Source organism: Abrus precatorius, unplaced genomic scaffold (genome assembly GCF_003935025.1).
Source record: "Abrus precatorius isolate BTA unplaced genomic scaffold, Abrus_2018 Scaffold6, whole genome shotgun sequence".
Classification (NCBI taxonomy): Eukaryota; Viridiplantae; Streptophyta; class Magnoliopsida; order Fabales; family Fabaceae; genus Abrus; species Abrus precatorius.
The window spans coordinates 19,397,445-19,421,351 of NW_020874406.1; the positions used below are offsets into that span (position 1 = coordinate 19,397,445).

Below are 23,907 nucleotides of genomic sequence, written 5' to 3' on the forward strand. Positions count from 1 at the left end.
ATTTGGGTCCCAAAAATTGAAAATTGCGTAGTAACACTTGAGATTGAGAATTTTAATTGGATAACTGTGATTGATATTGGCATCTAAGTTATGAGATTGAAATGGTTGGATAAGGCTAAGTACAATGTATTGTTGATGAAACTAAGGTGGACCAATGTCGTGGTAAAGACAACTTCAATATGGACATTTCAAGAGGAAACATCAAACAAGAAAATGTAGCGGACGATATGGAGTTGGCCGGTGGGGTAGCAAAGCCAACTGCTTTATCCACAAATACCAAAAATGAATATACGCAATATCCTTTATACATCATTTTTTATACCTCCTAAAAAAAATATCATTTACTAGTAAAAAAAAAAGAAAGAAAATTAAACGTTAGAATATTTCTATTAATAATTTAATATTAGAGTAGTCTTGGTTGATATAAGTATTTTTAAATAAAAATTAAATTAATTGTATATGTAGACATTTTATGTTTGTACGTACTATTGCTATAACATATTATACAAAGAAATAATTTTTTGTCATCGTATGATAATTAAATTACTAATAAATCAAATGTTAATATAGTGCATCATTTAAATATAAATTTTAAAATTTATACTAACACTTTATTTTATTAAATAAAAACTATATTAACAAATATTATTGTAACACTTAATAATTTATATAATATAAATATGATAATTTTTTATAATAAATATTAGAGTAAATTATATTCTCTTCCCTTAAAATATGCATATATTACACTATCCTCATTATTTTAAAAGTATACAATCTCTTTTCTATTAGTAAATCTAATTAAGACTTGAGAATTTAGGATTTTTTTTGTTAACTAGGCTATTTAAATTTGATTATTAGGATATAAATTATTTTAGATTATACTAGAATAAATTTAAGCTTTTAAAATTTTTTATTAGAGTAAGTCACGGTTAGGATAAATATTTAATTCTTTATCGATTTTGAAATAAATTTGTATTTCATTCCCGTGTTGGTGTGATTTCCGGTCTACAAGGATCCCCAAATATTATTACCCTAATTAGGGTGCGATAAAAGCAAAAACAGAAGTTAGTATTTTTGGTTGTTGGTTGACTAAGATGCTTCTTCGAACTCATTCACAGGTCACAGCAAACCTTGAAGATTGATTCACATTAATGAATAAAGCAGAATACTCAGAAGTTGCCTGTAATAAATGTCTTGCAAATATCAATTAAAGTATATATATTATAAAAAAGAAGAAGCAAAAATAACATATTAGAGACTAGTTGGTCTAGCAATGAATTGGAACTTAAAAGTTTAAACGCCCACAATCACAATCCAAACAATGTTCTCCAACTCCATCCACGCTTCTACCATCACATTGCCTTCCTCATCATTCCTTAATACTGCGTCGTTTCACCCCACGCGCCATTCTCCCTCTTTTCCTTTTCCCCGCCGGCGGTTTAATCCGCCCGCACTCCGATCAGTTTTCCCGGTGAGTTCCAGCTCCTCCTCGCCACTCTTCGATCTCCGAGGGAGCAAAGGGTACTTGCCATTTCCCTTGTTCATTTTTCAATCTCATTTCCATGTCATGTTAAAATCGTGAACTTCAAATTGGGGCTTCATTTCGTGCAATTAATGCGTTCCATAACAAATTTCGTTAATCCTGTTGTCTTTACCTGTGACATATGCAATTTTCATTCGATTTTCTCTTTATTAAATTTATTTTTTATATAGTCAAGTTATTTTCATTTGTTCAATTTTCAGACCATGTATAATATTCTTCTTACAAGCTCACACTTGTTTGTGACATAACAGAATGAGTGGGTTTTTTTATGTTGAATTAAAAGTGCGCGATTACGAGTTAGATCAGTATGGTGTGGTCAACAATGCTGTTTATTCAAGTTATTGCCAACACGGTGAGACCTCATGAACTGTTACCTGTAGATTTTCGTTTAAGTGTTAACTCTTACTGTTACAAAACCTTTTGCTTTGTGTTGTGAATGATGTATGTGATTAGATGATAATTTTGAAATGTTTACAACTCCAAACGAACACTAAATTTTGACAAGGTATATTGCAAACAGAGGTGCTGTGGTGAGGTGGTAGTCATATGAAAATGATCTTTGTATGCTTTTCTAGGTTTATCGATGCTACATTCTTTGAGATCTTATTCCCTTTGTTTATAATAACAAATTATATTTTGATATTATTCCTGCAAGTGTCCTTGTCAAATATTCTAAATTCTTTCCTGAACGTGATGGAAGAGGGTACCTGCAAAGACACTTCAATGGTAAAATCAGTGTTCGGTATAAGATAATAAATACTATTTAGTACTCTAAAGTCAACCTCATTACTTGTCATTCTTACTTTCTTTTTATAGACATGATATTAAGTTAATGGGCTTGATGATTCAGTTCTGTTTTAGCCTTCTAGATAACCTAGATAATTAGCTCTTTCCTTTTTTAGTTATCAACCTTAATTAACTTATTAATTTATTCTGATGTGCCTGAAGGGGTATTGGCACCCTTCGTCCGATGTTAGGCTGAAGGGATGTGAGTACCTCTCGTCCTAAGGTTAGGTCGAAAGGGTGTTCGGTTTTCTTTTTCTATGATTATGACTGAATAATGTCTTATCCAGTACAGATATATTTATTTGAACTTTAAATTGAATTGCAGTCCAGATTTAACATTTCCAGTAGGAAAGAAATCATGAAGGTAAAACAGCAAAATCAGATCAGCAGAAGCATATGATAAAATTTTTTTGAATCTTTTCATTTCTCTTCCTAATAAAACTAATGTATTGACTCAATAGCTGTATTATGACAGACTTTCTTTGCAAATCAGTCTAAACTTGGTCACTAATAAAAGTTGTAAAATAAAAAAAGCAAAGACGAAGGGAATCTGAACATTCAACCATAAATGAATGATGCAGTTTCCAGGCAAAACCATTAGAAGTAACATATGCAGTTAATTGCATATAACCCAGGTTTGGAGTTCTCCCTGTTAATTGCTGAAAGAAAGTTCTCCTTGTTATGCAAGATTTTAACTACTGCAAACACCATACACAGAAAGTAGTCACACTTTGTAAGAAATGAATTTTCATTTATACATACATATGAACATTTGTTAGGCTATGTGAAAAAATAAATAGGTAATCGACGAGAAAGATTGATACAGAAAATATTTAGTGTTAGGATCATAAAAATATACTTGATCAGAATGCAAAAATGGAAGAAACCAGAGAATCTGGTATGTGGTTCTAGTATTACTAACTCCAGAAAAATTATTCTAACTTCTGGGTAATTCTTGGATACAAGCATAACAGAACCAGAAAAAAATACAGAATAAAAATGACTCATGTTGGTGGAACTTAGAGCTTCTTGAAACTTCCCTATTCAAGAATTTAATTCATCATGTGGGAATAATAACCCATGGAACCTAACTCAATGGAGTTATTGTCAATGCAAGGCTATTTGTATTTTGGGACTGAGTGATGTGCACTTGAACTATCCTTTAGTTGGTTGATACAATTTGAAACAGAATGAATAGAACTAGACAAATTTTTTGTTACATCAGAAAAATTGGTAACAGAATTTGTGACATGATCTGAAAATCTAAAGTCCTTGGTACAAATCTCCCTTCCCAATCATCTTTAGTTGGTTGTGATCTTGAATCATGAAACAAGTATGCGTGAAATTAACAGAAAATTGAGGATCTTGAGTTGAATGCTCTGCAAACATTTTAGATTATCCTTGTACATTTGTGGCAACTAAGCTTTCTATTTTACATGTATAAACTGATCTCCGGTTTATATATATATATTTTTTCATAAGGTCGTCATGAACTCTTGGAAAGTATCGGTATTAATTGTGATGCTGTGGCACGTAGTGGTGATGCATTGGCATTGTCAGAATTATCAATCAAATTCCTTGCACCTCTAAGAGTAAGCATCTCCAGTTTTGTTAGTCATTTCTGTTTGTTAGGATATAGTGTAACTAGCCCTGATAATTGTAGTACAGTATAAGGATATGATGTTTTGTATAAGATAGTTCTGTTTGCCAATATTTGTTCTCATTTTAAGAACATGCAAGCAGAGTGGAGACAAATTTGTTGTAAAGGTTAGGATTTCTGGCTCTTCAGCTGCTCGTTTATACTTTGATCACTTCATCTATAAGCTACCAAACCAAGAGGTCAACTCCATCACTTACAGCTTATTCATTTTCCATCTTTGAGAATATTTTTTGATATTTAGTGAATTGATGGCAGCCTATTCTGGAAGCCAAGGCCACTGCGGTGTGGCTTGACAAAAACTATCGTCCTATACGAATTCCAGCGGAGATGAAGTCCAAATTTGTAAAATATATTCGAAATGAGGACTCTTAATTCGGTTTATTGATGAACATGCCTTTTTTGGTTATATAACTTTGAGAAAGGTAAATTATTTCTATACTTACGTTCATTTTGGCTTGTGGGTGGGGAAGGTACTACGTCTCTGTAGTGGATCTAATAAATTATTTCCATAAAAAAGATTTCTACTTTAAACTATAAGAATATTAAACTGTTTGGTTTCTTGATGATTAGAAAGAACGAATGGACTTCACCCTTGTATTTTTCTTGCTTTCTGAATCCTGAGGCCCTCTTTGGCCTAATCAGTGTGAGAGGGCATTTTTCCTTGTCTCTGTATCCTTTCTTTGTTCCCGTGTTGACAAAGTGTTTTTGGGTGATTGATGCCATGTTGTTCAATCATAAGCACAATGCGAACTTAGTGAAAAATCAAAATATTATAAAAGAAATTTCCTGGTCGAATTGCTCAAACTGACAACAGAAGGTCCTTTTAGCTGCTAATTTAGCCTTCTGGTTATTTGGGATTTGCATTCCTCAATTATTATTATTTTTACATAAATTCCGGATACGGAAACATTGATCATTTTGATAACTAAGACAACAAAATATATTATTATACCATGATAATTGTTTTCTATGAAATACTATATATGGTATATGTAATCTTCCATGAAAATAATCTATCCCATTTAACATTTCTTGAAATGTGTGGTGCATTTTTGGAGCATCTCCCTCTTGCAGCAGTCTCTAAAATAGCAAGAGGAACGCTAGCAATGCATTTTAAAGTACATTTCTGGTCATTGGTCTGTTTATTAAAAAGTTAAAATAATTTTTAGAAAAAATCAATTTATTAAGCATATTTGTCATTAGTTATTAGCTTTTGCCTAATAAAGATTAAAGTGTTCATATAGACATTATTGACCCATTCTAACAAATAATATATATATCATGCGAATAAAAAAATGCATTTATCCTCATCATCTTTATATTATTATATAATTACATTATGTTTAAATTACACACATCCCTATTGCTAAGGTACATATAATTTATTTAACACTTATTTTTGGTGTAAAGTAATATATATACAATAATTAAGTCAAACATCTAAATATAAAATATTGGAATAAAAAATATACTTTAAAAAAATGTATCTGCATATCAAATTTTAAAAAAAGGTACATGTATTGGCATTTGATTTTATTCATTTGAAGTATGATTACTGATAATGAAAAATTATTATTCCTACATTTGAGGTGTTAAAGGATTTTTACTAAAAGTTTTTCTTAAAAACAAGTTCTCTTCAATTTTTAAATCACAGTCATATTTTAAAATTAAAATTTTAAAAATAACAAACCCCAAGGAGTCGGTCGGTCTTCGTAAAAATTTTGTACTAAAAGACTTAGTCAGAAGAAAATAGTATCATATTAATGTCCTAGATTGTTTTTTTGTTAGGGCCTTATGCTAAAAGAGCTTCTTATAATTTATAAATAATATTGTTTATTTTTATTTTGATAGAGTGTTTTAATTTAGTTTGCATACATATAATCATTTTTATTTGATAATAATCATTTGCTAAATATATATTTCAGTAAAGTATAAAAAATTGAATTAGAAATACGTGTTTTGAAAGTAAGAGAATTATAAAAAAAAGAAAGAAAAAAAAGAATTCATCCAAACAATGGACTGAAATATATCGCACTTTTTATATATTTTTTTAATTATTGAATGATATTTTAGGTAAAAATTTAATTTAAACTATTGAAAATTTAAGAGTATCAAATATACAGAATTAAAATTAAGATATCAAAATTGGACATACGTTAAAGTATAAAAATTAAAAGTGTAATTAAACTTCAAATAAAAAATAACCCTTATAAACAAAATAGTTTAAATACACAAGAGTTTATTAAAATAATAATAACTAAATTCTTACATGTATTACATCGGTCTTATTTAATAAAAAAATTACCCATAGAAATATTTTATTTTCAAAACTGGTACAACAATACATGTATAGGATTAAAATGTATATTATGTAGTAAATAATTTCTCAATACAACTTTGCCATTTCTAATTTGGTTTTGTCATTTGTTGACAGATAAAAAAAATGCATATTTATCATTTGAAGTTTTATTTAAAATTTGTAAGAACTTCTTTAGGAAGTTAGTTCACTATAATTAACGATAATTAATTAAGAGTCATTTCATATTAATGCATTAATGTTGTAATTGATATTAATGTAAAAATTATATTTAAGGAGCAACTAAATAACAATTTAATTTAACTTTTATTTAATAATGTTTTATTATATAAGAAATTTATATTATAAACTCAATAAAAAATTATTAACATAATTTATTTTGATAATTTATATGAAGTAATTTATTAAAATAAACTGACAAAATCATAAGTTACTTTAATAAACTCTTTTAAACACACTCTTAATAATTAAGTTGTTGAGATGTTGAATTCTAAGTGATTTAATTCTTTTATTTATTTTTACATGACATTTTCTCTCAATAGAATGGTGATATAACTTGATTATATTTCAATATGTGGCACGTACAAGAATCTCTTCATACACAACTATAGCAATGAAAGTTGGTGCCAAACTTTCGATGTCACAGTCAAGTTTTCTTTCAACGTAATCAATTATCAATATACCTAATAATGTTGAAAGTTGTTGCGTATCAACAAATTAGATGGCGCAATAGGGATTGGTTTTAATGACAAGTTATAAAGTTGTTGCGTATCTCGCACGAAGCACTGCATCAACTACTGATGCACACCTAAATATCAATTCCTTGCCTCAAAATCAAAGTGTCATATTTTCTTCAAGCAGATCCTTCTGTTCCTTTAACTTCTGCTTTGGTTCCTATGCTTGGTTTCATCCAAGATGGAGAAGAAGAAAGTCATGGTGGTAATTGATGAAAATGAGCATAGCTACCATACACTTACATGGGTACTTGACAACCTCAATGAACTATTCACTACTAAATCATCACTAATTATCCTTGCCACACAGCCCAACTACAATTATGCATCTATAGCACCGCAGTTTGGTTCAGCTGGGTTGTCATTCTTTTCATTCGGATCCAGTTATGCATCTATTCTTCTCGCTTTCTTTTCGTCTCACATTTTTAAAGTTTAAATGTTAAATCTACTTGGTTGTCTTGTATGATAAAAACAGTTTCAAGAGATATAGATTTGAAATTTTGTTTCAAAGGTTTTAATATCAAGACTTTTTAAATGTATTTGTAAATGCTTTAGAATTCTGTTTGAGTAGGTAATTTATATGATTGGAACTTTAGATAATTGCATTATTTTCTCAAATTGAAAATATTCTGGACACATCACAGATCAGGAGTTAATTAAGTCTATTCAACAAAGGACTAATAGCATATATGAGGGTCTCTGCGAGAAAGCCAAGAATGTCTGTGCCAATCGAGGGGTAAGATGATGTAATCCTATTTTGTTTAAATTGAGAAATTTTGTCAAACAATAATTTTATAATTATTTCATTGATGTTGAATTGTTATATTACGATTTTATGTTTTACAGCTTAGAATAAGTTAAGTAGGCTTATATGAACAAGTATTATTTTTATAAGCTCCATGTAACAGTCTGTGTGTGGCAAACACATTTTGTCTAAAACATTGCAATTATCTCAATCTAAGATTAGATAAAAGATTAATTATGAGCATTCACCACTATTTAAGGAAACTAAAATAGAATAATATAAACATTATTCAAATGGCATGGTTTATGTTAGATGAGCAAGACTTGAATATTTTGTTGACAAAATTCGAGCTGAATTGAACTATAATTTGTTGAATGAGAAAAAGATTTTGTTAGCAGCTTATCTTCCAGCTATCCTCTCTATCTTCTACAAATTGTGTATGTATAAAAATATTTTTTCTACATTTACGTTGTTTCAAGCTTTCAATAACATTTTCTCTACATTTATATCTACAGGTGCTTGTCGAAGCATTTACTGAACCCGGGGAACCTAAAGAGGTCATATGCAACGCAAGTTATGAGCATGAAATTGATCTACTAATTATGCCTCATTATTGCAGTTGCCCTTTAAAAAGGTTTGTTTAATTTTTCATGACAATAAGGACTTGAAGATTTCCGATGTATGTCGTAATATTATACGGTTATGTTTGAATAAATTTGTACAAAAATTTAAATTAAAAAAATTGGAAAAAAATGAATAAAACTTATCTTACAAGTTAAAAATAATTTATTTTTAATATTTTTAGAGAAAATAAGTGAAAGAGCTTCCCAGAATTTTTTAAAAAACAAAGAATAACTTATTTAAAATTTTATGAGATAAATTTTATTTTTTTTTCTACTAATTTTTTTCTGCCGCTGAAACAAGACTTATGTCTAGTTTAAAAGAACTTCTCTTGCTCCTTTTAATTAGGATAAATTTGTTTATCCATATAACCTGCCAATTGACACGTAGTGCACATTTTTGCATAAATGAACTGTGGCGACCAAAGGTAAAAAACTAACGAGTTGGATATGATCAATTTTAAGAATCTTCAACATGTGATGAATGTTCCTCTCATTAAAATCAAATTGCATGTTTGTCTTCCAATATGTTTATGTGACATCATGTTAAGAAGAGTAACCTTTTCATATGAACTAAAGACTTATTTGTTGTAACAGGATTTTTTTGGAGAGTTTGAGTGAGTATTGCTTGAGGAATGCTAAGTGTCCTGTCCTTCTAGTGCAAAAACCGCCAAAGCTGCAAAGTTACATGGATATGCATACGACCACTAAGTTTGTTTGATGATTTCAACGTTTCAATCAAATATTATAGCAAGAATGCTCAAAAGCTGACACTACATTTATCTCTTGGTTGTAGATTCAGAATTTCTCCGATACATTTGATGTGCATTAGATATAAACGAGGCTTGGAAACTTTGTAGTATTAATGAGACATACATATAATCCCTAAGTTCATTTACTAAGATGTTCAATCTGGTAAGTGATATATTGGACCCTTGTGGTCAACCAAATTAATAATCGAAGGACTTTCCTGTTGCTCAAAACACACTTTTAGGAAAGGAGAATTTTTCTCACTCGAGAAAAATGATACATATATTGTTAAAAAAACTTACGCAAAATTTCTTATAATCAAATTTGCGAGAAAATTAAATGCAGTACACGTAAATTGATAACAAAAAAATATATTATTGATAACAGAAAAAAATATAAACACTATTTATAAACACTCAGATCACAATTTAAATATACTCAGAAAATAAAATATTATCTTCTAACTCTTATTTTCACTTTCTCTCTTTTTCTTTTTCTTTTTCTTTCATGTAGTTAGAATGATTAAAAAGAAATTAAAAACTTGTATTTATAAGTAAATTTAAACTTTTTCTTTCCCTCATTTTTTCTGCTTTGATTTTTATGCATTTTTTAATTTTATTGATTTTTCTATTTTCTGTCAATAACAAAGATGTATTTTGCATGACCAAGTCCAACAGATATAGCTACTTATTTGTTTGATTTATTATGTTTTATTTATTTAGAGATTTTGGAGTCTATCATAAACTCTCTCTGTAAACATTGGAAGATCAATTGCCATAATAAAAGATATTATACAAATAAAGATTATACAGTTTATTCAAAATTTTGAGTTGGGAAGAATTTGTACCATAGGAGTACTTTAAATTTATTCAGGGAGTATCTACCAAAAGGAGACTATCTACCATTCTACTCTAAAGGAGTACTTTAGATGTTTTTTCAAGTAAGTATCATGATTAAGGGAAGTACCTTTAGGTTATTGTTCTGCATCAATCCAGCTAAAGGAAGTACATGCAGGATTTACGCTCTGCATCAGGTCTTCTCATCAAACACATGACATCTCAGCTAATGATCACCTACTTAGTCTTCAAGTTTAAAGTTTTCAGTCCTTTCAACATAATAAGTATTTGTCATTGTAAACATAATAATATACTACAATATTTATTTAATTATTATAATTTCTTATTTGCGTCATTAAACTAGAAGTTTAAAGAATACAAGTATAAAATTTAGGGAGGAATACCGGAAGAAGTGTGTGTATTTACATACATAGCATGTTAAATTGAGTACTTCCTTAACCGTGTGATGTTTGATTTTTCGGTGGGTCTTGCATATGGACTCAACCATTTTCAGCTTGGCAATAAACCTCCATTGACCAGTTGTTACGACCATCGGCTGCCAAACGATCCAATGGAATTGAATAATTTTTTGTTTGTTGGTAAATAATAGTTGTTTTTTTTGCAGTGAATGCAGAGCCTATATTGACGTTTGACTAACCGTTATGACTAACGAAATAACATAAACATGAAACTTGGTTAACAGAGCTTTGAACTTTGGATTCTCAGAGAAATGGGAACGCAGGTGTTGGGAGAGGAGAAGGGAGAAGGGAAGAAGGTGATGGTGGCCATTGATGAAAGCGAATACAGTCACTTCGCTCTCATGTGGGTGCTTCAAAGTCTAAAGGAATCTATAACTAAGAACCCACTTTTAATCTTCATGGCGCAACCTGTTATCGATAATAACTACACTTTCGCTGCCCATCTCGGCACTGCTCGCATCTACTCCCCAGTTTCAGCCAGTTAATTTCAACACAAATTTGTTCTTTTCATTTCAATTTAATATCAACTTGTTTCTTGGTTTCAGAGAACTGTGATTTGTTTCTTATTTACTAATTATGGTGTGCTCAATAGGACCAGATTTTGTTAACTCATATAAGGAGAATCAAAGAAAACTTGTGCTGGCTCTCTTGGAAAAAGCTAAAACTATTTGTGCTACTCATGGGGTATGAAATACCTTTTGTTGCATTTTTTTTTTTTCAGTTCTATATATATTATTTGAATTGATTTTTAGTGTACTCGATGTGTATGAAATTGACAAATACTTAATTTTTTTTATTAAAAGTTGTGATATTTAATGTTATCAATGTATTAAATGTTGAAGTATCTTATAATTTTTACTAAAGACTTGTTAAAAATTCGATATCATTTTTGTTGTCAAGTTTAAGAACTGTGTTGGCTAATATCTTGAGTTAAAAATTATTGCTAACCAACAAAATATTTGATTACTTGAAATTCCTAGAGACGAGCGACAATTTTTTTTTTCAACTATGATTCGATTGTATGAATTGAACAATGTTGTGAGATTGTCTGCAGTTAGTCGGTTATGGTTAAACCTATGATTAAAATTTAAACCATGCTTTTGCTCTCACGTTTTGTTATCGCTTATGAGAACGAAAATAAGATGCCAAAGTTGATTGGCACAATTAAGCCTTCCTTTGAAGTAAAATTCATGTAAAATGCCCAGTTGGAAAACACGGAGAGCACAAATATTTTATTTTTAATTTTTCTTTTTTAAAATAAAAACTATAAAATAATAAATCAGTATAAATTTAATATGTTAATTATTTATTTATTTTTATAAATAATATATAACTCTTAAATTTAAAAATAATTTATTTTCTTTCACTGTAGATGGCAACTTCCAACATATCTTAAATGTAAGGTTTAAAATTTCTGACAGGTAAATGCTGAGATCTTGACAGAGGAAGGAGATCCTAGAACAGCCATATGCAGTGCAGTTGAAAAGCATACTATTGATTTGCTTGTGGTAGGGGGGCGTGGCCTAGGAAAATTAAAAAGGTTTGTTTTATCTTCACCATTTTTTCACTAATTCTAAACTAAACAGAATAGTGACTTGTATCATTGGAACATCACTAATTTTCAAGCTTTCGTGAACAGATGCTGATTACGAAATTAATAAAAGAAACAAATTAAATAAGAAAATAAATTTGTTAATATTAGTTTTGAATTTTTTAAATAAAATATTGAAAACTTTTCATTCTATCATTTAAAAATTGAACAAAATGGCAATGTGATATGTAAACAATAAGTTGTTTTCGTACCATATCTGCAAGTTGAGAGGAAGAAAAATAAGGATATTGTATAAAATATGAGATTCGATATGATGTTAATCCATTCCACTCTATTTTAAACACTCTAAGCAATTAATTACGTCATTTTTCCTTTACTTGAATCCAAAGATAGCTACACTCTTTCATAAGAAAAACAAAACAAAATAGCTCAACCCTAAGAAGAAAAAGAACATTGTCTCCTCATAAAAGACTCGTTTTGCACATTTATTTTCTCCTTTTCATGTTCGCCCCCCCACCCTCCCCCCTTACTTTGATATGTAACATTCTAATTAATTTCATTGATCATTTGTTCAATTTGAGAGATTTTCATTTTCTCTGTTATTTCATTTTGAGAGATTATACACACGGTTTTGAACAAATGTATGCAAATATTTTTTTTGTCTTCAGAAGTTTCCTATCAAATTTAGTTACTAATATCACTGTGTTCTGACAGGGCTATTATAGGGAGTGTGAGCAACTACTGTGTTCTTAATGCAAAATGCCCCGTTCTCGTTGTGAAGAAACCAAAGTGATTATATCTACTGCATTGCATGCCTAACTTTCATTAATTTGAGCTATGGTGTAAATTCAGTTTTCTAAGATTTCCAGATGATTTGTATTGTAATCCAAACTGAAAGAGGACTATCTCATGCGCAGCCTCTGCAGAGACCAATCCTATGTACGACTCTATTTTATTAAGGTTCCAAGACTATATGAAAGCTTTAAGTTACATCAATAACATAATTTCAATAGTACTAGGAAATCATCTATCAGATAGGTAATTTATTCAGAGAGCAAGGGTATTGCAGTTGCAGATGTGACAATTTGTGCAAACAAGAGAAATCAATTAATGCAGTTTTTCTTTTTATTTGGTACAATGAAAACATGGAATCTGATCTTCCTAATCTATGATGTCAAATTCCTCATAATTTGTCCTCACCTAATCACTTTATTTTATTTTCTTTCTATTTTGGTTTTGGTACATCAACATTATACCCAAATCCTAAAATCTTCTACTAGTTCAAATTGAGCTACAAATTAGTTTGACACTTTATTCTTTTCCAACGAGCAAATTGTCGACCTATATTCTCTCTTTTGATGATCACATCGACATTGCAGATTGTGTGTCAAAAATACGATTAAGAGTTGCAGCCAATCGAACTCCTCCTTGAGCTAACCTCAAATTGACTATAGGATAACGTGACAGGAAGTAATCATCTGCAGAGTACATTCTTATTAGTAATTATACTTCTACAACAAAATTATATAACAAATTATGCATAAGGGAGAAAGATAGGAAGGAAGAAAAACTAATGCGCTGTTTGATTTAAAAAATGTTTTCTAATTTAATTTTTGTTTTCATTATCGTATTGATTTTCTTTTATTTTATTTTTTTAAATATCTATACAGGAACAGTGAAAATAAAAAATATATATATACATATTTTTAGTGTTTCTTTTATAAATATTTGAAAACACGAAACAATAAAAACAAAGTGATAGTTTTATGACTAAATATGAAACTAAAAATACTTTCTAAAATCAGAAAGGCCCCTAAATGTGTAAAAATTATTGTCAGAATTGGTTGTAAATAAATTACTCTCTTTTTAATTTTTATGTTGTATGAGGAAAAGGTAAAAGAAAACGGTCTTAACTATCAGAGCTCTTGTATCTTACCTTCTAGTACTGAATCTTCGGTGACATCTTTATACGCCCATTTACAAGCATCTATGGAACTTTCAGATGCATATCTATAAAAAACATTGGCCCAAGTTAAGCATGTCTATTTTTAATAACAGACAGACTAGTAATGAAGCAGGTGCGATTATTTTTCTAGCCAAAGGTTTTTGGCATTTTAATAAAGCTCTCACTTTCAAGCCAGAGGAGGACACTATTCTGAGAATCAAACGAAGGTAATATTTCTACATGCTAGAGAGTTATTTTGAAACTAGTATAAGAATCAGTGTACTGTATTTAAAATGATTTATAATCAAAATCTTACTACGAGAAATTTAAAAAAGTATTTTTTTTTTAAAAATGAAGAAAATCCAAACATGAAAATAAAGAAACGGGTATCAGAAACAAAAATCAAAAAACAAATTAGAAATATATTTCCATTAGAAACATTCTTTGAAGTAAAATTCTGTCTGGATAAAAGATCCTATTAATAGATGCTAGTGGGACATACATAGCTGGGCATGATATGTCATCATTACTGCAGTTCTCCCATTCTTCTACATCATCAGCCCATACTTTCTGTTTATTCAGAAAATAAAAATTAAGAAAACACCAAACCTCGACAGACAATTCCTTAAGAATGATGACAACAAAAGATACTGCATATAATACCGTAATATTCTTTTGAATTGCATCGGTGAAGTCGACTATGTCGTCATAAAACCTTTCAATTTGTGTATCAATTATGCTAACATCCCAAACCTGTATATGGTATTATAAAATTAGATATCAGAGACTTAAGTGGATCATATTGTTGTATTGATGGTGAAACTAAGAAATTGACTTACATGGTGAAGGTTTTGCTTCCTTTTGTACCAATGAACATTAATCGTATTGCCTCCTTTGTCTGAGGTAAAGCCACAATGTAGAGGCTGCAAATTATGCATGTACATAAAGCCATTAAATATGATGGTTAATCATGGTTTGGCATCATATCATTGGATAACAGAATGTGGCCTCTTAACATGTTTCACTTTTGGTTAGACTATCATTATTGATGCTTCCAAAGGTTTTCTTTACATGTAATTATTGGACAGTTAACATAAAACATGTTAAAACATTTTACATCGATCGCTCTTGTTGGTTAGAAATATAGACAAAACATTTCTTATAAAACTTAAATAATCATCTTTTCATGAGTTATTAATTTAGGGCTAATTTTTCAATTTGGTGTCAATTAGAGGAGACAGTACAATCTTTATCAATAACTATATTCAGACATTTGTACAACACTTCCACCACTTTCCATCTCATTTCTCTTTACTTTTAAATCAATTATCACATTTATTCTTTTCTTTCTTTTTTTCTATTTTTCTTTTCATTCCACCTCATACACCCTTAAAATGGGATGTACCATGAACATTATGGAATATATATATCAAATTTTGACCTATTATCAGATAAACTAATTAACATCATATTTTTTTCTCTCTTTCTCACAGGACCATGTTACCTATGCAAATTCAAATGGGAGGATGATTCATGGGTGATTTGGCGCATGTATGGATACATACCTGATGGATATCTCCCATAAAATGTGAAAGGAATAGAAGAGCTTGTGTGAGGTTATCTGATATTGTGATGTGACCATATCAAAACAAGGATTTGTCAGTTGCAAACAAGATAAACATAAAAAACATGGGATACAAAATGTTATTCGATTGAAACAAGGATTTACATCTTGATTTAGTTTCGCTGCCATATTCGAGGAGCTGGTTGGTGTAATTGGTAATCGCCGCCACAACGCATCGACCCTTAATTCCAGTTTTGTGATCTACACAATCCCCTGAATGTTCAAGCTGAAGGTTAGTAATATACCACAACATAAAGAATGAGATACGACCAGAAGTTCTATCAAGGTTTTATAAATTATAAGCAAATTCTGTGTAGATTTTGTCTCAACAGAAATAGCTCATTGTAAGGATCCAAAGCAGAGAAGGAATCTAAATTGACAATCTTAACTCTGAAAATCTTATTTCTTCTAAGGATTATGAGGATGTTTATAGTTTTTCCCAAGCTATTAACAAATACAATAAGTAAAAAAAAATTATTGGGAAATCTTCAAATCAACAGCACTGTTGATACTGTATTTGCCAGAACCTTAAAATTAAGGACTAAAATTTCTATTCAATTATTTGAGAAATTAAAATTTGTATTTTGATGTTTGTAATTATAAGGGAACTATAACTGGAATCGGAGTTTGAAAGGAGAGACAAGTGGCAGTGGGAGCTGAATAATAAAGGAACTTACTACTGTCTTTATAACTGCAAACAGACTGAGGAGTATCTGCGAAGTGCAAAGCAGAAGACCAAGGAAAGACAACTCTCACATTATCTGCCCACGAACACTTGCTTGATAAGTCATTTTCTGCAGATTTTGGCAAGAGTTTCTTCACTGCCGCAGCAGCTTCAGTGCTGAGCCGAGCCTGTTCAAATCAAAGCCAAATAAATCAAAGAGAAAACAACTATGTGATGTATTAGAAGGTAGCTAGGTAGGTAGGTACCTGAGCAATCTTGCAAACAATGGCATGTCCTTCTTCTCCCCACCCTTCGCTATTTGGAAGCAAAATCATGAGTGTGACTATGACCAGTAGGTGAACTTTGTCACAACCCATTCTTCTCTACTTTACAAAAGCATCAATCTAATGAACTTATTGTGCTTTTTATAAATACTAGCATATGAATAATTACGTTTTCTAAATTTAATTTGGATTTGGTTTCATTTAAAAACATTCTTAATTTAATTTAATTTGTTCTCCAACTTTTTAGCGTCTTTGGATTAATTTAGGACCTGTCTGCCTTTTATTAAGAATCGATTGCTAGAAAGAGAATAAATCTCCTACCATCCACTGCACATACTAAATCATGTCAAACTCACATTTAACCGTAGATTTCATTGACTTCGTTTCGTAGACCAAGAAACAAATATGCTTTGTCTTCTAACTTATTTTCTGTTTTAAAGTTATTTTCTAACTTTTTCATCCTTTTTTTTAATGTTTTCTAACACTAACTTTTTTTAATGTTTGATAAATGTATATATATATATATATATATATATATTTGATATATGATGGTGGCTTCACAATGGTTGTTAGGTTTTTCAAATGAAAAACAAAATAGGAACTAACGGTTGATGAGGAATGGTTTCTTAAGGTCTAGTGCTGATTTGAGAATTTTGAAAAAAAAACATTTGACATGAAAAGGTAATTTAGGAAATAAAATTGAATTAAAAAATTTAAAGGACTGAAATAAATTTTAAATTAAATTTAGAAGACGAATTGAATAAAAAATATTAAGAAATGAAGTTTATAATTTTAATATTTTAATCCGAATTTTGTTAAGATTTTTTTTTAATCTTATTTCTAAATAAAAATAACCCTCCCACATCGTGTGAAGTGCATGACCTTTTTTTTCCGTTAAGTGGCACCGGGCTATCATGAATGCCATCTGTGCGAGTAATATTTCAGCGCTTTATTTTATTTATTATTCGAATATTCGTTCCGTGTAGGACGGAGTTTACTTGATATTTTTGTACAGAAATTTGTTATTAAAATTTGTATAAATTTTGATTTAACTTTTAAAGCTAATTACTATATGATATTTTTATCATTAATGAAACTGAATTGAATTTATAAGTATATATTTAGATTTATGGTAAAATCCCCCATAGTCCTAATATGACTGTATAAAATATTTTGATGTTAGGCTTAATCAAAAATTAATTTTATTTTTAAATTTATATTTAAATTTATATTTAAACTAGAAAAATAAATGCTAACTTGTATATTGAGTTAAACATTTTATATTAAGTTTTATAAAATTTAATTCATTTAAAACTACTGTATCAAACATGTGGTAATCCGCATGGAAAGCATGGCAGATATTATAATTTCGCTCTCTAGTCTTGTGATTCGTGAAAGTAATCACGTGAGGCAGTTCTTTAAGTTATTCTTAGTGGTTAACAATTATAAAAAGTACTATAGCTATTTTATTTTATGTACCCAAAAATTACAGGATTTTTTAGAAAAAGAAATCCATACAAACAAATCCTAAGTTACTTTGTCAATGATTAATTAATTATAAGTAAATACTGTATTAATTTCATAGGTGACCAAACTATATACACGTGTGTATATCGATTATATTTACTATAATTGTAGTACTTGACTTTAAATTAAATAAACACGACGAATTAGTTTTTGTAATTGCAACCCCGTTTTAGGGGTGGGTAATGGGAAGAGAGAGGCTTGAAAATGACGGCAATGATAAAGTCAAAGATCAGCAGTTGATGATATTTTAAGTCCACCTTTAGCTTAATTAACTTGTGACTTCCAAACTTTGGTTGGGTCAATATTAGAAATTTTTATATAACCGGAAACTTAAAAAAATGATTAATAATTTGATATTAAAAAATAGAAAAACCCATCCTTCTAATCAATGTTGGACTATTTTGTTGCAATTCATTTGGAAATCTTGCCTCTTTTTATCATAATAAAGTCAAGTTCAATTAAAAAAATATATAGAAATTAAAGCCAAATGCCAATAAATAAGACAATGTTTTTTTTGTAGAAAACTAGAAAATGGTCAGTTTATCAATATAAAAAATGTGAATATTCTTAAACTTAAATAAACTTTAAGATAAGATTCTTTAATTTAAAACAAAATTATTCAAAATATTACAATTTTATTTTAAATTTATCTTTTGAGGATTTTGATTTGAGAAGCAATAACTTGGCTAAGAAGTCGGAGGGGTGAATTGGATGAAATCGAAGAGAGATTTGACAGAGGCATTGCAAATACAAAATGATTACCGATGAGTGCATCAATACAAAATTGGCTTCATAAAATGTATCATCAATCTGGATATTAATTTATTGATGCGTGTGCATACTTGTCAGTTCATCTGTTCAGGGCATAGGCCTCATTTAAATCTCTGTCCTTTTATTTTTATTGTATTATAACAAAAGTGGTACTTATTATTAAAATTTTAAAATTAAATTTCCAAAAATGAACGAAAATCTATATTAATAATTACAATAATTTTATAATTGTTTATATTTTGTGCGAAGACAAAAAAAAATTATTTCGCAACGACTGAATTTTGCATTGTGAGAACTGTAGTAACCAGCATTATAACAACTACAACTGCGCTTGCAGATAGAAAACCCAAGACAAGTAATTTATAGAGAGCAATGATATTGCAGGCGTAGCAATTCGTGCGTGCAAGAGAAATCCATGCAAGATCACTATTCTCTTTTATTTGGCACAATGAAGGCAAGGATCTCTAATCTCTAATAAGACTTCAACTAGTGCTTATTAAACTCAAGGACTTCAAATATTTGACACTTTATTACGCAAATTGTCGATTGAGTGATTTTCTCTTTCAATAAAATCACATCGACATTGCTGATTGTGTGTCAAAAATACGATTAAGAGTTGCAGCCAATCGAACTCCTCCTTGAGCTAACCTCAAATTGACTATAGGGTAACGTGACAGGAAGTAATCATCTGCAGAGTATATTTTCAAGTTACAGTGAGAGAAGGTACAAGAAAATTTTCTTTTAACTATTAGACCTCTCAAAGCTTTACCTTCTAACACTGAACCTTCGGGGGCATCTTTATACGCCCATTTACAAGCATCTACGGTACTTTCAGATGCATATCTGAAAAAATTAATACTCATGTTATGTTTTGCACGACATACAGAGACTACTATAGAAGCAATTTAATAGGGATTTAAGTAAGAAACTTCTCATTAAGCATGGGATGGATGCCAGTAATCTCCGGATCAGAGAAGGATAGTATTTGTCAGTGCTAGAGAATTATTTTAAGGACAATAATTTTTTTGAAAATTTATTTTAGGGTGTTAAATGAGTGGAGGAAGAAAAAGAAGATAGTGAGGGTTAGAGAATGTAAAAGATATGAAAAAATGATCCTCGACACCTAAATTTTGGATGTTAAATGGGTGAAGGAATAAAAAATAATAATAAAAAAATAGAGAAATAGAAAGAACGAAGAATATAAAGTATAAGTGAAAGAAAGTTAGTGAAAGAAATGTAAGCATACAATATCACTTAAGTGATAGGAAAAGCAAAAAGTTTTTAAAAAAATGGTATGCTAAGTGCTTAAAATGTAATAACGCTGAATTGAAATCCCAATAATAAATTTAATATTTAAGATACAAAAGTTAGTAGTAAGAACTAATTTTTTACTTCCTTAATTTAAATTTAGAGATTAATTTCTAACGCAATTTTTTATAAAGACAAAAAATTATTTTAATTTTAATTTTAATTTTTTAATATTGTGTGCTTACTAAATAAAAGCCTACCACGTATTTGACGTGTGACATCGTTGAGTTAGACCAACACTTAAGTAACAAAAGTTAAAAATGTTTCATATTTAATTTTTTAGACACTAAATTTTAACAATTGTTTATAAACAAGCTAATTATAAATATATTAATTTTTTTATGAACTAAAGGTTTATTTAAACATAAATATTTTATTCATTTGGATGATAATACTAATATTGGGACATACGTAGCTGGGCATGGAAGGTCTTTTCTACCGCAGTTCTCCCATTCTTCTACTTCATCCGCCCATACTCTCTGTTCATTCAGAAAAAACAAAACAAAGACAACATCAAACTTTAATACTTAAATCCACGCATATTTGGTTAAGTTGATTTTAAGAAATTATATGTTTATCAATTTCTTAAATGGGCATTTAAAAAGTGAAATTTTTCCTAAAAAAATAGCAAAAAGAAGCTATTAATTAATTTTTCAAAATGTACGGAACCAAACACACTTTGACGAAGATAATGAAAGATGGAAACCGTGATGTTCTTCTGAAGTGCATCGACGAAGTCGCCCATGTCATTATCATGAAATCTCTCCACTTGTGTCTCAATTATGGTATCATCCCAAATCTGTATATGATGGTGTAGATTTAGACAGCGGAAAGTTAAACATATCATATTCCTGAATACTTGGCGAAGCATATAAATTGACTTACATGGTGAAGATTTTGCTTCCTTCTGTACCAATGAACAGTAATTGTATTCCCTCCCTTGTCTGAGGTAAAGCCGCAATGTAGAGGCTACAAATTAAGCACGTCCAGCAAAACCCGTTACATATATGATGGTTAAGGACTTTGCAAATTATATATGATAATATGAGCACATGTGTGAAGATGCATACCTGATGGATGTCTCCCATAAAATGTGAAAGGAACATAAGAGCTTGTGTGAGGTTATCTGATATTGCCATGTGACCATATATCCAAACATCGATTTATTATTATAAAAATCATGGGATACAATTCATACAATGAAGTTATTAGTTTGAAAAATGGATTTACATCTTGATTTAGTTTCGCTGCCATATTCGAGGAGCTGGTTGGTGTAATTGGTAATCGCTGCCACAATGCATCGACCCTCAGCTCCAGTTTTCTGATCTACACAATCCCCTGAATGTTCAGACAACAGCTTAGCACCACCTCATGCCATATGTTAATAAACATAAGTTAATTATTTCGGATATGGTTACAAGTTTGATTAAGCTTTTAGCAAATTTATATATTTATTGAGAAATGTTTTTTTTTTTCTGTACAACTTCCAAGGTCACCTTAAAGTGTTTTGCTTATAGTTGGGATGTACTTTTAGAATACATAAGTGTAAAAAAAATAAAAATAATTATACATGATATTAATTCTTAGTAACTTAAATAATAAAATTAATATCCATACTTTATAAAATTCGAAGTTGTGAAATCGATATGTCAATCCTCCTTTAATTCTTAATTTTTTTAAAAGTTACTCATTTAATCTTTTTATTTTATTTTTTATTTTTATTTTAAATAAAAAATTAAAATAAATGGTACTTTACAAAATAGATATTAAAATATAATTTTTATAGAATTATTGGTTAAAATGATTCACGCTTAAAATTTAAAATATAAAATAAATAATTGTTTAATTTATCGGATACATAACATTCAAATCTGAGACGTTATATTTTCCATTCTGCCAATAACTAAAATAAATGAACAAGAACAAACATTAATTTTCAGTAAATTTTCGCTTTGGGGATTGGTGATTTTTAATGGGATGTGGGACCTGATTTAGATGGTTCTGTAGATTCACATGTCCCTCTGCATTATTTTCTTTTGCAATGGTCTTTCGAGAGGGAGAGAGTTGGGAAACAAGGACAATAATGGACCTCAAAGCATTAATGATGTCAAGTTCTATATTATTCTCTCCCCGCATTTTTAATAAGAAATAAATGATTAAATTTGTTATGATTTATATATATACAACTTTATTTTAAAAATATTCATAATATTAAATAGTGTAATTTATAACTTTATTTTGCCCGAGTTTCTTGCAATTTTAGAAATAATATAGAGCACAATCGCAACTGCATTCATAGCTGGAAACGAATGAGGAATGAGAAAAGAAGTTACTGTTGTCTTTGTAAGTGCAGGCAGAGTCAGGAGTATTAGCAAAGTGCAAAGCAGAAGACCATGGAAAGACATGCCTCACATGGTCTGCCCAAGAACACTTCGCCGCCAAATCATTTTCTGCAGATTTTGGCAACAGTTTTTTCACTGCCACACCAGCTTCATCGCTCAGGCGACCCTGTTCAGTGTTTCAAAGAATATTATAAGTTAGTATGTATCAAGGATCATAATTCTCAGTTGAGTCATCTTTAAAAAAACACTAGGTTATCTTGTGAAGGGAGGCGATTGATAACATTCTTTAACTAAATTTTTTTTATTAAAATTAATTTTTTAATCAACACTCTTAGAGTACTGATTAATTGTTTTTTAATATTTAATATTATAATGGGGTAATTATTTGGAATAAGCTAAAGATCATTCTCCTACGTAAATAAAGAACGACACTTATATCAAAGTAACAAGAATGAGAAGCAGAAGAACGAGAGAGAAAATTGCATTAGACAGAGAAGGCGGTGACCTGAGCAATCTTACAAACAATGGAATGGCCATCGTCTCCCCAGCCTTGAGAGTTTGGAAACAAAAGCATGAAAGAGAGTATGGCCACCACCTGAATATTTTACAACCCATGCTTCTCTACGTTACAGAGTCATGCAAATAATCACCTCATTATATAAGCGAAAGCGATATCTTTATTTGGGTGAAATGGACCATGCAATAGTATAAAGATAATCATGACTGAGTAATTATATTCGAGGGAAAAAAACTAGTAAAATAATAACAATAAATGATATGACAAAACAAGCCAAGAGAATATATATATATATATATATATATAAGAGATTGATATGCATCAAAGTTGATCAAAAATATTAAAGTTATTTATAAACTCAATAATTATTGGCCGACGAAAGTTAATTCAATTAATAAAAATTGTATTTATATCGTATAAAGATGTAGGTTTAAGTTTTAGTGCTTACATTAGCACTTATTGGTAGACTATTTGCAAATTCATTCATAAGCGTTATTTGAGCTTTAAGATATATTCTCCTCTTATTGTTTTTCAAAATCTAACTCACTTAAAATTTTTATAACAAAAAAAGTATCGATAATTATTTTGAAAAGATTACATTGTTTTACATTCATATATTTATGAATGTGTGTATACTTTATTAATATGAAATATTAAATTTTATAAATGACTTTTTTAATATTTTTTTTATTAAAACATCAATCCAATTCTTTCGACCGTGTATGTTAAGTACTATTTAGACATTTATACATATATAATATAATTCTTAATCATAAAATTATCACTTTATTTTTATTCTGCCTTTTGCTTTTATTTTAAAAAATAATGAAAAGATATAATTAAGAAAATGACTAAAATTATAACTAATTCAAATAATTTTAGTTGTTTATATATAATTGA

The 23,907-nt window shown here is 29.5% G+C and overlaps 5 protein-coding genes across 6 annotated transcripts; 3 read left to right on the plus strand and 2 right to left on the minus strand.

The window, feature by feature from the left end:
• Positions 1-1,316: 1,316 nt before the first annotated feature.
• On the plus strand, positions 1,317-4,406 carry LOC113869725 (acyl-acyl carrier protein thioesterase ATL3, chloroplastic). Its single transcript, XM_027506184.1, has 5 exons — positions 1,317-1,524; positions 1,798-1,898; positions 3,815-3,924; positions 4,076-4,171; positions 4,248-4,406. The coding sequence occupies exons 1-5, from the start codon at positions 1,325-1,327 to the stop codon at positions 4,362-4,364; spliced, it is 624 nt and encodes a 207-aa protein (XP_027361985.1). The 5' UTR covers positions 1,317-1,324; the 3' UTR covers positions 4,365-4,406.
• A 2,698-nt stretch (positions 4,407-7,104) lies between these two features.
• On the plus strand, positions 7,105-9,274 carry LOC113869889 (universal stress protein A-like protein). Its single transcript, XM_027506405.1, has 4 exons — positions 7,105-7,426; positions 7,688-7,779; positions 8,304-8,422; positions 9,006-9,274. Exons 1-4 carry the CDS (start codon positions 7,225-7,227, stop codon positions 9,127-9,129), a joined length of 537 nt encoding a protein of 178 aa, XP_027362206.1. The 5' UTR covers positions 7,105-7,224; the 3' UTR covers positions 9,130-9,274.
• A 1,450-nt stretch (positions 9,275-10,724) lies between these two features.
• On the plus strand, positions 10,725-12,818 carry LOC113870343 (universal stress protein A-like protein). The gene is made up of 4 exons (XM_027506936.1): positions 10,725-10,953; positions 11,066-11,157; positions 11,895-12,013; positions 12,740-12,818. Exons 1-4 carry the CDS (start codon positions 10,725-10,727, stop codon positions 12,816-12,818), a joined length of 519 nt encoding a protein of 172 aa, XP_027362737.1.
• A 438-nt stretch (positions 12,819-13,256) lies between these two features.
• LOC113868641 (endonuclease 2-like) lies at positions 13,257-16,937 on the minus strand. Its single transcript, XM_027504419.1, has 9 exons — positions 16,525-16,937; positions 16,272-16,446; positions 15,700-15,807; positions 15,536-15,591; positions 14,810-14,893; positions 14,634-14,723; positions 14,473-14,540; positions 13,962-14,035; positions 13,257-13,503 (listed from the first exon to the last, which is right to left on the minus strand). The coding sequence occupies exons 1-9, from the start codon at positions 16,633-16,635 to the stop codon at positions 13,388-13,390; spliced, it is 882 nt and encodes a 293-aa protein (XP_027360220.1). The 5' UTR covers positions 16,636-16,937; the 3' UTR covers positions 13,257-13,387.
• Positions 13,290-23,131, minus strand: LOC113868642 (endonuclease 2-like). Of its 2 annotated transcripts, XM_027504421.1 has the most exons (10): positions 22,996-23,131; positions 22,482-22,656; positions 21,379-21,486; positions 21,219-21,274; positions 21,034-21,117; positions 20,855-20,947; positions 20,560-20,627; positions 19,610-19,683; positions 19,389-19,528; positions 13,290-13,367 (listed from the first exon to the last, which is right to left on the minus strand). In XM_027504421.1, exons 1-9 carry the CDS (start codon positions 23,062-23,064, stop codon positions 19,413-19,415), a joined length of 843 nt encoding a protein of 280 aa, XP_027360222.1. In that variant the 5' UTR covers positions 23,065-23,131; the 3' UTR covers positions 13,290-13,367; positions 19,389-19,412. The 2 variants fall into 2 exon arrangements, with proteins under 2 accessions (XP_027360222.1, XP_027360221.1); XM_027504420.1 differs by lacking the exon at positions 13,290-13,367 and having other exon boundaries at positions 19,239-19,528.
• Between the last annotated feature and the right edge of the window lie 776 nt (positions 23,132-23,907).

Excerpts from the sequence above, each read along its gene's own strand:
- LOC113868642 (XM_027504421.1), bottom strand. The coding sequence starts at position 23,064 with ATGCTTTTGTTTCCAAACTCTCAAGGCTGGGGAGACGATGGCCATTCC. Across the intron at positions 21,275-21,378 it reads CAGCGAAACTAAATCAAGAT|ATAACCTCACACAAGCTCTT; the intron begins GTAAATCCATTT and ends TGGCAATATCAG. Across the intron at positions 19,684-20,559 it reads GACCTTCCATGCCCAGCTAC|ATATGCATCTGAAAGTACCG; the intron begins GTATGTCCCAAT and ends TAATTTTTTCAG.
- LOC113868641 (XM_027504419.1), bottom strand. The coding sequence starts at position 16,635 with ATGGGTTGTGACAAAGTTCACCTACTGGTCATAGTCACACTCATGATT. Across the intron at positions 16,447-16,524 it reads TTGTTTGCAAGATTGCTCAG|GCTCGGCTCAGCACTGAAGC; the intron begins GTACCTACCTAC and ends TGATTTGAACAG. Across the intron at positions 14,724-14,809 it reads GGAAGCAAAACCTTCACCAT|GTTTGGGATGTTAGCATAAT; the intron begins GTAAGTCAATTT and ends TACCATATACAG.
- LOC113870343 (XM_027506936.1), top strand. The coding sequence starts at position 10,725 with ATGGGAACGCAGGTGTTGGGAGAGGAGAAGGGAGAAGGGAAGAAGGTG. Across the intron at positions 11,158-11,894 it reads CTATTTGTGCTACTCATGGG|GTAAATGCTGAGATCTTGAC; the intron begins GTATGAAATACC and ends AATTTCTGACAG. Across the intron at positions 12,014-12,739 it reads GGCCTAGGAAAATTAAAAAG|GGCTATTATAGGGAGTGTGA; the intron begins GTTTGTTTTATC and ends GTGTTCTGACAG.
- LOC113869889 (XM_027506405.1), top strand. The coding sequence starts at position 7,225 with ATGGAGAAGAAGAAAGTCATGGTGGTAATTGATGAAAATGAGCATAGC. Across the intron at positions 7,427-7,687 it reads ATTCTTTTCATTCGGATCCA|ATCAGGAGTTAATTAAGTCT; the intron begins GTTATGCATCTA and ends GACACATCACAG. Across the intron at positions 8,423-9,005 it reads TGCAGTTGCCCTTTAAAAAG|GATTTTTTTGGAGAGTTTGA; the intron begins GTTTGTTTAATT and ends TTGTTGTAACAG.
- LOC113869725 (XM_027506184.1), top strand. The coding sequence starts at position 1,325 with ATGTTCTCCAACTCCATCCACGCTTCTACCATCACATTGCCTTCCTCA. Across the intron at positions 1,525-1,797 it reads GATCTCCGAGGGAGCAAAGG|AATGAGTGGGTTTTTTTATG; the intron begins GTACTTGCCATT and ends GTGACATAACAG. Across the intron at positions 1,899-3,814 it reads TTCAAGTTATTGCCAACACG|GTCGTCATGAACTCTTGGAA; the intron begins GTGAGACCTCAT and ends TTTTTTCATAAG.